Here is a 15,209-nt window from a genome sequence, read left to right on the forward strand (position 1 = left end):
GCCGATCACCGCTGAACACGGCGCCCAGGACCACAGCGGTAAGCAGGAGAACAGCAGCGCACGACAGCCGCTGTTACATGGAGGGCCACAGGTTGGGCATTGCTGACCTATGTTTATTTGCAGCCACAAACAACGTGCACCTGCGTATTGGGATGTGCTGCCCCCCCCCCCCCTTTTTGTGACCTATAAGATTGTTATGATTTGGTAAACCCATGGTGTAGTGATAATCTGAGTATTAGGCCTCTTGCACACGACCGCACAGCTTTTTCAGTATTTTGTGGTCCGCAAAAAATACGGATGACATCCGTGTGCATTCCTTTTTTTGCAGAACAGAACAGCTGGCCCCTGATAGAACAGTACTATCCTTGTATGTTATGCGGATAATAAGGCCTCTTTCACATGACTTTGGCTTTGTCAGTGTTTTGCGGTACGTTTTTCACGGATCCGTTGTTCCGTTTTTTGTTCCGTTTCTGTTCCATTTTTCGGTATGGCATATACAGTATACAGTAATTACATGGAAAAAATTGGGCTGGGCATAACATTTTCAATAGATGGTTCTGCAAAGTCGGAACGGATATGGAAGACATACGGATGCATTTCCGTATGTGTTCCATTTTTTTTTGCGGACCCATTGACTTAAATAGAACCACGCAATGTGATTTGCAGGCAATAATAGGACATGTTCTTCCAACAGAATGGAAATATGGAAACTGAATGCCTACAGAGTACATTCCTTTTTATTTGCGGAACCATTGAAATGAATTATTCCGATACGGTCCGTATACGGAGCGCAAAAAACGTCCCGTAAACAGGAAAAAATGGTTGTGTGAAAGAGGCCTAATAGGACATGTTCCATCTTTCAACGGAACGGAAAAACAGAAGCGGAAGGCATACGGACTACCTTCGTTTTATTTGCGGATCCAATTAAATGAATGGTTCCGTATACAAACAGAACTTAAACTTTGTGTGCAAGAGGTCCAAGTCATTTTTTGGGGAGAGTGGTTATTAAAATTTAAAATATTATACTGTTTTTGTAGTAGGATATGATAACTACAATAAAAATAAAGGGGTTCCTCTGTTTTTTTATATTGGTGGACTATCCCTAGGGTCGGTTATCAACATTAGATCAACTGGCCTTCGGCCAGTCTCTGAGAATCTCAAAAGGCTGGCCAATAACACCCAGTAGGTAAGCATGCTTATGCCTTTCATGTAACTATATGTATACATAATAAACTTACATTTGTTCATCAATTTCGTCAATCTGACGATCCAATCGACCTTCCTCATCCTCTTCAGCCATAATTGCTTCAGAAACCTTCAGTACAAAAATTTTAGAATATAATTTCACATAGGGCTTGCCAATGATTCTGACAATTTCAGTGGTTGTAAAATCATCCTATTTTACTGTAGTTGCATCCTTCCTCAAGGCAGTAAAAACAAAGATGCCTATGCCCCTCACTCCCCCAAACACACAACCATCAATTAAGACTGTATTCACACATACCCACTGCAAAAACAAACAATAAAACAGTTTTACACTATATTATCTTTTTATAAACAATTTTTTTTTAGCATCTCCATAGTACCAGTACGTCATGTGTCCTTAAGTACCGGGACAACATGCCGTACCGGTACCCCATGTGTCTGGAACAGGTTAAATCTCTTTAAAAAAAAAAAAACACTGCTCTTTGTTGCTATTCTCACATCCATAACTTATATCATATTGGGATGCATGGTACCTTTCGATCAATTTTTTATTAAATTTTTTTGGGGTTGGCGAGGTGACCAAAAATGGCAGTTCTAGCATTGTTTCACTGAACACTGTTGTTTGCCTTCAATGGGCTCTCTCGCAGCACCAGTGCAACTGCTGATGACAATGATGAGAAGACAATGGCAAACGAGCTAGTAGGGTGTGTGAGTGCAGTCGTGCTTTAAGTAGATGGTTTCTTATGGTCCAGGTGGTCACTACAGGGGCTACTGCAAAACCAATTTGTGATGGGATGGCTGTGCTTTGAGATACCGCAGCTCTTTTTCTACAGTGATTTTGGCATGTATCTGTCTGTCTTGACCATCCAGAACTCTCTGTATGTGTGTACAGTAAGTGCCCTCCTCTGACCTGCTTCGATAAGCTAAAAGCTTACATGCAGGACTCTTAGCCTGGCAAAGCAGGCACAGTCAGGAGCCTGCTCCGCTCCGCTAATCCTGGCATAGCACATGGTTACAGTGTACCCATGTGCTATGCCAGAATTTAGTAAACCTCAGGGGCACAGGAAGGAGCAGCAATGTGTGCTCATGCCTGTACTCCATTCATAAAGTGTAGTGAGAAGTCAGCGATGTGGAGAATAGTGAATTTAAAGCGCACAGAGAAATCTGCGCTTTAGGGGGGAATTTCTCTAGTAAAAATACAAAATCCATGATGTTAAGGCGTGATGCACCCAAATGGGAAATAAGGCCAGAAAGCCAGGGTTTGAAGTAAACCAGTGTGCTTCTTTACTGGAGGAAGTCAAGTGCAAAACAATAAACCTGAGGAAAGACCTAAGCCAGCTGTCTCTCTCTTTTGTAGAAGGTTGGTACCTCGGCCAAAGAGCTGGTGGCTCAGGGTCTGTGGCTCAGTCATCCGGCTGACTTCCTGGTCAAAGGGCTGAGTATTCCCATCTCAGCATCTTCTTCTGGTCACAGAGTCTCTCCTACTAAAGACTGGTCCCTCTCTGCAGACAACTAGGGGCTATAACTGCTCTACTGTTTACAGTTTCTAACTGATCTAAAGTTTTCTAGTTGGAGAGGCAAAGCTGGAAAAGCATGGCCCAACAGAAACAATGTTGCAGTTCAAGGCAGCCATAGACTTGTATTGGGCCTCAGTATAAGTCAATAGGAAGGACTATTCATTTTCAGTCATAAAAAACTGTCTGACATAGCTAAAGCAGATGGTCAAATGTTTACTGTGTCTGGCTTTCCCTCCAAACTCTGCTCTGTATAATCCCTTATAAGTGAAAAATTACCAGCTTCTCAGTGCACAGGCTAGAAATCCCCAAAGATATATCATAAAATGCAATTCAACAGTATAAATGCAAACAATGGCATAAATCACAGTGCACGTTAACCCTTTGAAGTACACTAAAGTACTGAGTTGATGGCTTTGCATAGCAGCAATAGGGGAAAATGTCCACAAATGTGCAGTGTCCAAACTCCAAAGTACTCTTGTTCCAAGGCACTACATAACATAAGACTACAGACAACGTCTCCCCTTTACCCTGCTACCTCTACATTGCTGTGTTTCTCAACTCATCATGTTACCTGCACAACATATCAATTCCATTTGGAATTTAGGCCAATAATATCTGATTTGTGGGATCCAGTGACCCCACCAGTCATCACACTGAAGAAATATGGCTCTCCATCTTGGACATTGGGGGCATATACTTAGAATGGAGCCAGCAACACGCATGTGCTTGCATCATTCTCAAAGTGCAGTATTTTTAAGTGCACTAGAGATATTCAGGAGACTAACAGAGCTTTTCAACTGTAGCAGAACTTCACCTGCGTTTTTGGCGGCTACTCAGACACTCTGCTTCAAAACAGGCAAGGAATTTGTTAGAAAAGGTTTTTGCTATTGTCCGATTGCAAATGAGCATAGGGCGTTAGATTTGTTGTTTGGGGAGGAGCTTTTGTGGGAGTGTGTGTTGTGGGGGGTTAGCTCTTATCCGGGGGACATTCACACACGTCTTCACGGACACCAAGTTTTAAGGTCCAAACATTTGTTTTTGCTGAGGTGCCAAATAAAAGCAAACATAATACAAAACAAACACCAGCCCGGCTGGGCTCTAACTAAACATATAATAACCTGACTCACCTAAAGTATATCTCACAGTTCACACACTGTTTTAGGTGTGGCCTTCTTAGCTCACTTCCAGGCTCCCAGCCTCGTGGTCCCTCAGCCTTACCCATGGACAGAGGCCTGGAGGCTCTGTGAATGTGGTCTCAGCTGGGCAACACACTCCCCTCTTACGGACACCCTGGGAGGTGCTTTATGCCAGCCTGAGTACCTCCAGCTGGTCTCACCTGTGGTGGAATAGGGGTGTAGATCACACTATCAACCCCTTACTTGCCTCTAACCTGTGTGAGATCGGTCACCATCTCACAGTGTATATATAGCAACATAGTATTAGGTTGCCCAATTATAGCTTGCATCATTCTCAAAGTGCAGCACTTCTAAGTGCACTAGAGATAATCAGGAGGTAATCTGGAGGTGGATACAATCTAAAAAAGTAAAATTTGTTTAAAATATTCCCCCTCTTTAAAATTGCAGACCTGGTTCCGTGCAGGAATTGTTGTGCTTTTATTTCATGTTCCACTCTGCGGAGGTTTGGATGCTGTCTGATCTGTAGACAGCTCTCTGCAATGCAGCAGGAAATCACATTTTTGAAATCTGAGATTGTTAAACTCAGGCTGGGAATGTTGCAATGCCACTGCCACAGAGGCCCCCTAGAAATGGAAGATGGGTTACTGTAGGTTCTGGTAGACTAAGAGTTGTTGATAGAAGACATGTCCCGCAGTATTTGCAGCATTTTCAGAGTGCAAGAGCAACATGGAGGATGGCTCAGGTACAGTGGGTAAGGAAAAAATCATCTCCTATGCCTAAGTTATGCAAAACTGCAGCCAGAGACAAAAAGAATAAGGTGAGGACTGATAGTGAGCAGCTGTTGGTGGGCGATTCTATCATAAGAGGTGTGAAGTTTGAGGAAAATGGTTTTGTGAGATGTCTCCCTGGTGCTACCACTAGCAGGGACAGACTACTTATCCTTAGTATTGTTAAGCAAGCAAAGCAGGAAAGGGAGATGGAGGTTATTGTCCATCTTGGGACAAATGATCTGGCTTGCAATGAGGTTTCAAAGGTGAAGGAAGCTTTTCACACACTTGGTAATAATATACAGGAGGTTGCATCAACTGTTTCATTCTCTGCAGTTTTGACTGTGCATAACCTTCAGCATGACAGGCAGATGCGCATTAAGGAAGTCAATGTATGGCTTGGTGAATGGTGTCTGCAAGGTTCTGGCTTTGTGTCTCATGTTAGCTCTAGTTGGAATGGAAAAGAACTGTACAAGAAAGATGGTTTGCATCTTTCTCTCAAGGGAACGAATGTCCTCAGTGAACAGTTCAAAGTATTCGCTAAAGAGCATTTAAACTAGGAAAAGGGGGCAAAAGAGTGATAATCCATCAGTCCGACTGCCTCCCGGAACAATGCCAGTAGCACATAGGTTAAGAAATGACAAGCTCAGAGTCTTGTCTACAAATGCTCGCAGTTTAGGGAATAAGATCAATGACCTTGAGTCTACCTTGATTGCATCTGAGAATATAGATTTAGTGGCTGTTAGTGAGACAAGGTTCAATGACAGTAATGACTGGGATATAACAATACCAGGGTTCCCTCTATATAGGAAAGACAGAGAAGGCAAGAAAGGGGGAGGGGTGGCCCTGTATGTGAAAGATGGCATCAAATCTAATTTAATACAAGTTAGCGAGACCAATTTAGAGCCAGTTTGGGTTATGTTGCAGGTTGATAATCATAAAGGTAACTCGTGTCGGTGTGATATACAGACCACCTGGCCAAGTCAAAGATGATCTACTAGTTGAGGAAATGGCTAAAATGACATTGAAGGAGGAAGTTATCATTATGGTAGACTTTAATCTTCCTGATGTAAACTGGAAAACCAAAATATCTAGTTCTGCCAGGAGTACAGATATTCTAAATTCCCTACTGGGATTATCTCTACAGCAAGTAGTTGAGGAGACAACCCGGAAGGAGACCATTTTAGATTTAGTATTCACAATTGGGAATTTGGTATGATATTACTATAGGGGAAAGCTTTGGATCTAGTGATCACCAGTCAATGTGGTTTACTATAAATAAAGTGACTAAGTCACACCACACAAAAACAAAAGTTTTAGATTTTAGAAAAACTGACTTTTCCAAAATTAGATTAGTGGTATACAAGTCCCTATCACACTGGAACAGTTTTAATGGAGTCCAGGAGAAATGGGACTACTTAAAATTGCCACAATTGAAGGTAACAGATATTGCATTAGGCTCGGAAGTAAAAGCAAAAAAAACCCAAAAAGATAGCATTTAGCAATTATAATATATTACAATTACTAAATGCTATCTTTTAATTTTTTTTTGCTTTTACTAACAAGCCTAATGTAAAACACATTGACTGGTGATCACTAGAGCCAAAGCTTTCCCCTACAGTAATATCAGATACCAAATTCCAATTTGTGAATACTAAATCTAAAATGGTCTCCTTCCGGGTTGGCTCCTCAATAGGGGGGTCCTGCAGTGAAGTTCCCGGGTCTGACTGAAGCCTGTAGTCCTCCAAGCTCTCCTCTCACCACATGTTGATAAGCGGCTCCTGCTCCAGCCCCCATTCTCCAGCACTGCTGAGGGAGTGTCTGCCAAGTGCAGGGATGTGGGAAAGTGTACACAGCCCAGGCACTTACCAGCTGCCAGGGAGGGCCTGGCTTTTTATCCATTCCCTTACAACTGGCCAGTAATGTGAGCGTGCACGCAGGCAGGAGTACAGCCTGCTTGTGCATCCCCCGTCTTTCTCTGAGCAAACTGGTAGACGTGGATGCCTAGCAACCCGATTTTAATCTCAGGTAACAATAGCCAATATTGGGGACAAAAATTGGGCTTTTAGGGGTTATTTACAGGGAGTGCAGAATTATTAGGCAAATTAGTATTTTGACCACATCATCCTCTTTATGCATGTTGTCTTACTCCAAGCTGTATAGGCTCAAAAGCCTAATACCAAGTAAGCATATTAGGTGATGTGCATCTCTATAATGAGAAGGGGTGTGGTCTAATGACATCAACACCCTATATCAGGTGTGCATAATTATTAGGCAACTTCCTTTCCTTTGGCAAAATGGGTCAAAAGAAGGACTTGACAGGCTCAGAAAAGTCAAAAATAGTGAGATATCTTGCAGAGGGATGCAGCACTCTTAAAATTGCAAAGCTCCTGAAGCGTGATCATCGAACAATCAAGCGTTTCATTCAAAATAGTCAACAGGGTCGCAAGAAGCGTGTGGAAAAACCAAGGCGCAAAATAACTGCCCATGAACTGAGAAAAGTCAAGCGTGCAGCTGCCAAGATGCCACTTGCCACCAGTTTGGCCATATTTCAGAGCTGCAACATCACTGGAGTGCCCAAAAGAACAAGGTGTGCAATACTCAGAGACATGGCCAAGGTAAGAAAGGCTGAAAGACGACCACCACTGAACAAGACACACAAGCTGAAACGTCAAGACTGGGCCAAGAAATATCTCAAGACTGATTTTTCAAAGGTTTTATGGACTGATGAAATGAGAGTGAGTCTGGATGGGCCAGATGGATGGGCCCGTGGCTGGATTGGTAAAGGGCAGAGAGCTCCAGTCCGACTCAGGCGCCAGCAAGGTGGACGGTTTGGGTTGGTATCATCAAAGATGAGCTTGTGGGGCCTTTTCGGGTTGAGGATGGAGTCAAGCTCAACTCCCAGTTTCTGGAAGACACCTTCTTCAAGCAGTGGTACAGGAAGAAGTCTGCATCCTTCAAGAAAAACATGATTTTCATGCAGGACAATGCTCCATCACACGCGTCCAAGTACTCCACAGCGTGGTTGGCCATAAAGGATATAAAAGAAGAAAATCTAATGACATGGCCTCCTTGTTCACCTGATCTGAACCCCATTGAGAACCTGTGGTCCATCATCAAATGTGAGATTTACAAGGAGGGAAAACAGTACACCTCTCTGAACAGTGTCTGGGAGGCTGTGGTTGCTGCTGCACGCAATGTTGATGGTGAACAGATCAAAACACTGACAGAATCCATGGATGGCAGGCTTTTGAGTGTCCTTGCAAAGAAAGGTGGCTATATTGGTCACTGATTTGTTTTTGAATGTCAGAAATGTATATTTGTGAATGTTGAGATGTTATATTGGTTTCACTGGTAAAAATAAATAATTGAAATGGGTATATATTTGTTTTTTGTTAAGTTGCCTAATAATTATGCACAGTAATAGTCACCTGCACACACAGATATCCCCCTAAAATAGCTAAAACTAAAAACAAACTAAAAACTACTTCCAAAAATATTCAGCTTTGATATTAATGAGTTTTTTGGGTTCATTGAGAACATGGTTGTTGTTCAATAATAAAATTAATCCTCAAAAATACAACTTGCCTAATAATTCTGCACTCCCTGTATTAAACAATCAAAAATTAAAACAAGTCCAACAAGGTGATATTAATCACCAAAATCCAATAGTCAAAAAAATAAAATAAAATCTTTTAAGGAAAAATTGTGGAACATCTAAAATCCCATGGATTGAAAGATGAAAAACAGCATGGGTTTACTTCAGGGAGATCATGTCAAATTAATCTTATTGATTTTTTTTGATTGGGTGACTAAAATAGATGGTGGAGTAGACATCGCTTATCAATAAATTGCAGTCTTTGTGCTTGGACTCCCATATTGTTGAATGGATTAGGCCAGTGGCTGAGGGACAGACAACAGAGGGTTGTAGTCAATGGAGTATATTCAGACCATGGTCTTATTACCAGTGGGGTACCTCAGGGATCTGTTCTGGGACCCATATTGTTTAATATCTTTATCAGCAAAATTGCAGAAGGCCTTGATGGCAAGGTGTGTCTTTTTGATCATGACACATAAATGTGTAACAGGGTTGATGTTCCTGGAGGGATACACCAAATGGAAAAGGATTTAAGGAAAACTAGAGGAATGGTCAAAAATCTGGCAACTAAAATTTAACAACGATAAGTGCAAGATAATGCACCTGGGGAGTAGAAGACCAAGAGCAGAATATGAAATCAGTGATACAGTCCTAACCTCAGTATCTGAGCAAAGGGATTTAGGGATCATTATTTCAGAAGACTTAGGCCCCATGCACACGGCCGTTGTTCACAGCCGTGTGCGGGCCGTGGAACCGCGGCCTGGATCCCTCCTGAGAGCAGGAGCGCACGGCGTCACTGGTTGCTATGACGCCGTGCGCTCCCTGCTGCCGGCACAGTACAGTAATACACTGGTACGATCTATACCAGTGTATTACTGTACTGTGCCGGCAGCAGGGAGCGCACGGCGTCATAGCAACCAGTGACGCCGTGCGCTCCTGCTCTCAGGAGGGATCCAGGCCGGGGTTCCACGGCCCGCACACGGCTGTGAACAACGGCCGTGTGCATGGGGCCGTAAAAGGTAGGCAGACAATGTCATAGAGCAGCAGGAAATGGTAGCAGAATGCTTGGGTGTATAGGGAGAGGCATTACTAGTAGAAAGAGGGAGGTGCTCATGCCACTCTACAGAGCACTAGCGAGACCTCATTTGGAGTATTGTGCTGAGTACTGGAGACCATATCTCCAGAAGAATATTGATACTTTGGAGAGAGTTCAGAGAAGAGCTACTAAACTAGTACATGGATTACAGAATAAAACTTACCAGGAAAGGACCATAACATGTATAGCTTTAAGAGGACATCGTTTTAAGTTAGAGGGGTAAAGGTTTAAAAGTAATATCAGGAAGTATTACTTTACTGAGAGAGTAGTGGATGCATGGAATAGCCTTCCTGAAGAAGTGGTAGCTGCAAATGGTGAAGGAGTTTAAGCATGCATGGGATAGGCATAAGGCCATCCTTCATATAGAATAGGGCAAAGGGCTATTCATAGTATTAATTAAATTGGGTAGACTAGATGGGCCAAATAGTTCTTATCTGCCAACACATTCTATGTTTCTATGTGCCTCTCTGCATCCGCATTTCCGGAGCGTGCCCCCAATCTTCCGATCCACAGCTCTGCAAGAAAATGGAGCATGTCCTATTCTTGTCCACAATTGCGGACAAGAATAGGCATTTTTATGGGGGTGACGGCCGGGTGTATTGCATAGGTGTATTTAAATGTACCAGAAGTGACCACTGAACTGCATAATTTATTTTTACTGTGAAGTATCAAGTATTTGATTTAACCACCTCCGGACCGCCTAACGCAGATGTGCGGTCCGGAGGTGGCAGCCCTGCGCTCAACGACGCATATACGCGTCATCTCGCGAGGGCCGGGATTTCCTGTGAACGCGCTCACACAGGCGCGCGCGCTCACAGGAACGGAAGGTAAGCGAGTGGATCTCCAGCCTGCCAGCGGCGATCGCTCGCTGGCAGACTGGAGATCCGAATTTTTTAACCCCTAACAGGTATATTAGACGCTGTTTTCATAACAGCATCTAATATACCTCCTACCTGGTCCTCTGGTGGTCCCTTTTGTTAGGATCGACCACCAGAGGACTCAGGTAGGTCAGTACAGTCGCACCAAACACCACACTACACTACACTACACCCCCCCCCCCCCCGTCACTTATTAACCCCTTATAAACCCCTGATCACCCATGATCACCCCATATAAACTCCCTGATCACCGCCCTGTCATTGATCACCCCCCTGTCATTGATCACCCCCCTGTCATTGATCACCCCCCTGTCAGGCTCCGTTCAGACGTCCGTATGATTTTTACGGATCCACAGATACATGGATCGGATCCGCAAAAAGCATACAGACGTCTGAATGGAGCCTTACAGGGGGGTGATCAATGACAGGCGGGTGATCACCCATATACACTCACTGATCACCCCCCTGTCATTGATCACCCCCCCTGTAAGGCTCCATTCAGACGTCCGCATGATTTTTACGGATCCATGGATACATGGATCAGATCCGCAAAACACATGCGGACGTCTGAATGGAGCCTTACAGGGGGTGATCAATGACAGGCGGGTGATCACCCATATACACTCCCTGATCACCCCCCTGTCATTGATAACCCCCCTGTAAGGCTCCATTCAGACGTCCGCATGCGATTTGTGGATCCGATCCATGTATCCATGGATCCGTAAAAAATCATGCGGATGTCTGTATGGAGCCTTACAGGGGGGGTGATCAGTGACAGGGAGGTGATCACCCTGATTACCCTGATCACCCCCTGTCATTGATGACCCCCCTGTAAGGCTCCATTCAGACGTCCGCATGTGTTTTGTGGATCCGATCCATGTATCCATGGATCCGTAAAAAATCATGCGGATGTCTGAATGGAGCCTTACAGGGGGGGTGATCAGTGACAGGGGGGTGATCACCCTGATCACCCCCTGTCATTGATAACCCCCCTGTAAGGCTCCATTCAGACGTCCGCATGTGTTTTGTGGATCCGATCCATGTATCCATGGATCCGTAAAAAATCATGCGGATGTCTGAATGGAGCCTTACAGGGGGGGGTGATCAGTGACAGGGAGGTGATCACCCTGATTACCCTGATCACCCCCTGTCATTGATAACCCCCCTGTAAGGCTCCATTCAGACGTCCACATGTGTTTTGTGGATCCGATCCATGTATCCATGGATCCGTAAAAAATCATGCGGATGTCTGAATGGAGCTTTACAGGGGGGGTGATCAGTGACAGGGGGGTGATCACCCTGATTACCCTGATCACCCCCTGTCATTGATAACCCCCCTGTAAGGCTCCATTCAGACGTCCGCATGTGCTTTGTGGATCCGATCCATGTATCCATGGATCCGTAAAAAATCATGCGGATGTCTGAATGGAGCCTTACAGGGGGGGTGATCACCCTGATTACCCTGATCACCCCCTGTCATTGATAACCCCCCTGTAAGGCTCCATTCAGACGCCCGCATGTGTTTTGTGGATCCGATCCATGTATCCATGGATCCGTAAAAAATCATGCGGATGTCTGAATGGAGCCTTACAGGGGGGGTGATCATTGACAGGGGGGTGATCAGGGAGTCTATATGGGTGATCACCCCCCTGTCATTGATCACCCCCCTGTCATTGATCCATTCAGACATTTTTTTTGGCACAAGTTAGCGGAAATTTTTTGTTTGTTTTTGTTTTTTCTTACAAAGTCTCATATTCTACTAACTTGTGTCAAAAAATAAAATCTCACATGGACGCACCATACCCCTCACGGAATCCAAATGCGTAAACATTTTTAGACATTTATATTCCAGACTTCTTCTCACGCTTTAGGGCCCCTAAAAAGCCAGGGCAGTATAAATACCCCACATGTGACCCCATTTCGGAAAGAAGACACCCCAAGGTATTCCGTGAGGGGCATATTGAGTCCATGAAAGATTTAAATTTTTGTCCTAAGTTAGCGGAAAGTGAGACTTTGTGAGAAAAAAACTAAAAAAAAAAATCAATATCCGCTAACTTATGCAAAAAAAATAAAAAATTCTAGGAACTCGCCATGCCCCTCATTGAATACCTTGGGGTGTCTTCTTTCCAAAGTGGGATCACATGTGGGGTATTTATACTGCCCTGGCTTTTTAGGGGCCCGAAAGTGTGAGAAGAAGTCTGGGATCCAAATGTCTAAAAATGCCCTCCTAAAAGGAATTTGGGCCCCTTTGCGCATCTAGGCTGCAAAAAAGTGTCACACATGTGGTATCGCCGTACTCAGGAGAAGTTGGGGAATGTGTTTTGGGGTGTCATTTTACATATACCCATGCTGGGTGAGAAAAATATCTTGGTCAAATGCCAACTTTGTATAAAAAAATGGGAAAGTTGTCTTTTGCCAAGATATTTCTCTCACCCAGCATGGGTATATGTAAAATGACCCCCCAAAACACATTGCCCAACTTCTCCTGAGTACGGCGATACCACATGTGTGACACTTTTTTGCAGCCAAGGTGGGCAAAGGGGCACATATTCCAAAGTGCACCTTTCGGATTTCGCAGGCCATTTTTTACACATTTTGATTGCAAGGTACTTCTTACACATTTGGGCCCCTAAATTGCCAGGGCAGTATAACTACGCCACAAGTGACCCCATTTTGGAAAGAAGACACCCCAAGGTATTCCGTGAGGGGCACGGCGAGTTCCTAGAATTTTTTATTTTTTGTCACAAGTTAGCGGAAAATGATGATTTTTCTTTTTTTTTCTTTTTTCCTTACAAAGTCTCATATTCCACTAACTTGCGACAAAAAATAAAAAATTCTAGGAACTCGCCATGCCCCTCACGGAATACCTTGGGGTGTCTTCTTTCCAAAATGGGGTCACTTGTGGCGTAGTTATACTGCCCTGGCAATTTAGGTGCCCAAATGTGTGAGAAGAACTTTGCAATCAAAATGTGTAAAAAATGCCCTGCAAAATCCGAAAGGTGCACTTTGGAATATGTGCCCCTTTGCCCACCTTGGCAGCAAAAAAGTGTGACACATCTGGTATCGCCGCACTCAGGAGAAGTTGGGGAATGTGTTTTGGGGTGTCATTTTACATATACCCATGCTGGGTGAGAAAAATATCTTGGTCAAATGCCAACTTTGTATTAAAAAAATGGGAAAAGTTGTCTTTTGCCAAGATATTTCTCTCACCCAGCATGGGTATATGTAAAATGACACCCCAAAACACATTCCCCAACTTCTCCTGAGTACGGCGATACCAGATGTGTGACACTTTTTTGATGCCAAGGTGGGCAAAGGGGCACATATTCCAAAGTGCACCTTTCGGATTTCACCGGTCATTTTTTACAGATTTTGATTGCAAAGTACTTCTCACACATTTGGGCCCCTAAATTGCCAGGGCAGTATAACTACGCCACAAGTGACCCCATTTTGGAAAGAAGACACCCCAAGGTATTCCGTGAGGGGCATGGCGAGTTCCTAGAATTTTTTATTTTTTGTCGCAAGTTAGTGGAATATGAGACTTTGTAAGAAAAAATAAAAAAAATAAAATCATCATTTTCCGCTAACTTGTGACAAAAAATAAAAAGTTCTATGAACTCACTATGCCCATCAGCGAATACCTTAGGGTGTCTACTTTCCGAAATGGGTTCATTTGTGGGGGTTTTCTACTGTTTGGGCATTGTAGAACCTCAGGAATCATGACAGGTGCTCAGAAAGTCAGAGCTGTTTCAAAAAGCGGAAATTCACATTTTTGTACCATAGTTTGTAAATGCTATAACTTTTACCCAAACCATTTTTTTTTTTTTTTGCCCAAACATTTTTTTTTTTTTATCAAAGACATGTAGAACAATAAATTTGGCGAAAAAGTTATATATGGATGTCGTTTTTTTTGCAAAATTTTACAGCTTAAAGTGAAAAATGTCATTTTTTTGCAAAAAAATCGTTACATTTTGATTAATAACAAAAAAAAGTAAAAATGCCAGCAGCAATGAAATACCACCAAATGAATGCTCTATTAGTGAGAAGAAAAGGAGGTAAAATTCATTTGGGTGGTAAGTTGCATGACCGAGCGATAAACGGTGAAAGGAGTGTAGTGCCGAAGTGTAAAAAGTGCTCTGGTCATGATGGGGGTTTCACCTAGCGGGGCTGAAGTGGTTAAATAAATTATCAATTGAAACACTGTAAAACCTTCAGCAGTATACAGCATCTGCTTTGTTCAGCAAATTTACTGCAGAAATTTCTGAGACTGAATTATTTTTATAAACGTGGATAGGATTGTATCACAATACTGTAGGTGTGTATGATTTTCACAATTTGAATTTTCACTCAATTCAGATATATGGATCCAGGGTGAGGGCGGAAGTTGCGTGGCACATGGGGAGGAGGCTTGTCATGCGCCGAACCAGTTACCGTTTCAGATGATCCCATTAGCAAAACCACATGACCCCAAGCAAAGAAAAGGATAGGACAACGTACGATATAAATGAACAGTATTCCCCACCTTAAGTTCACTCTTCCTGAGGAAGTCACAGGCGACAAAACGCGCGTCGAGTAGCGGCACCCCCATCTATTATACCCACCTAACATAGGTAAGGACGAACTTCAGATGAGGTTCCACAAGTCTAAATGCATTAGCCACTTTATCATCCATAGTCACATTGATAGACATCAGTGCAGTTGAACTTAGTTGGGATTTCTATCCCACTATTTCTTACAGTCAGGCAGATGTCTTCATTTGATTTACTTATGGTAGGTACAATTTTCTATGCATAGCCATTGGGTGTCAGATGTGGATAACTTTGGATATTCTCATTATAGTTAGTCTGTATTTGTGTCTTGTACACCTTTTTAAATTAATTTCAATAAAAATATATATTTTTATTCAAGTAATCATATACTCATCTTTTGTTGTTGTTGAATAATATTGTGGAGTATTCCAGTAACGTTAGAATTGTCTAACTATAGACCATGTTGTGTAATAACTCTTCAT

General features: G+C 43.1%; 1 protein-coding gene across 2 annotated transcripts in view; it reads right to left on the minus strand.

The window, feature by feature from the left end:
• The window catches only part of ZNF830 (zinc finger protein 830), a 265,393-nt gene that overhangs the window by 77,333 nt on the left and 172,851 nt on the right, over positions 1 to 15,209 (minus strand). For both annotated transcript variants that reach the window (XM_044293923.1, XM_044293924.1), the window contains exon 9: positions 1,239 to 1,315. In XM_044293923.1, the coding sequence (XP_044149858.1) occupies positions 1,239 to 1,315 (77 nt within the window). The remainder of the gene's footprint in view (positions 1 to 1,238; positions 1,316 to 15,209) is intronic.

The sequence above is a fragment of the Bufo gargarizans genome, chromosome 5 (assembly GCF_014858855.1).
Source record: "Bufo gargarizans isolate SCDJY-AF-19 chromosome 5, ASM1485885v1, whole genome shotgun sequence".
NCBI classification, from domain to species: Eukaryota; Metazoa; Chordata; class Amphibia; order Anura; family Bufonidae; genus Bufo; species Bufo gargarizans.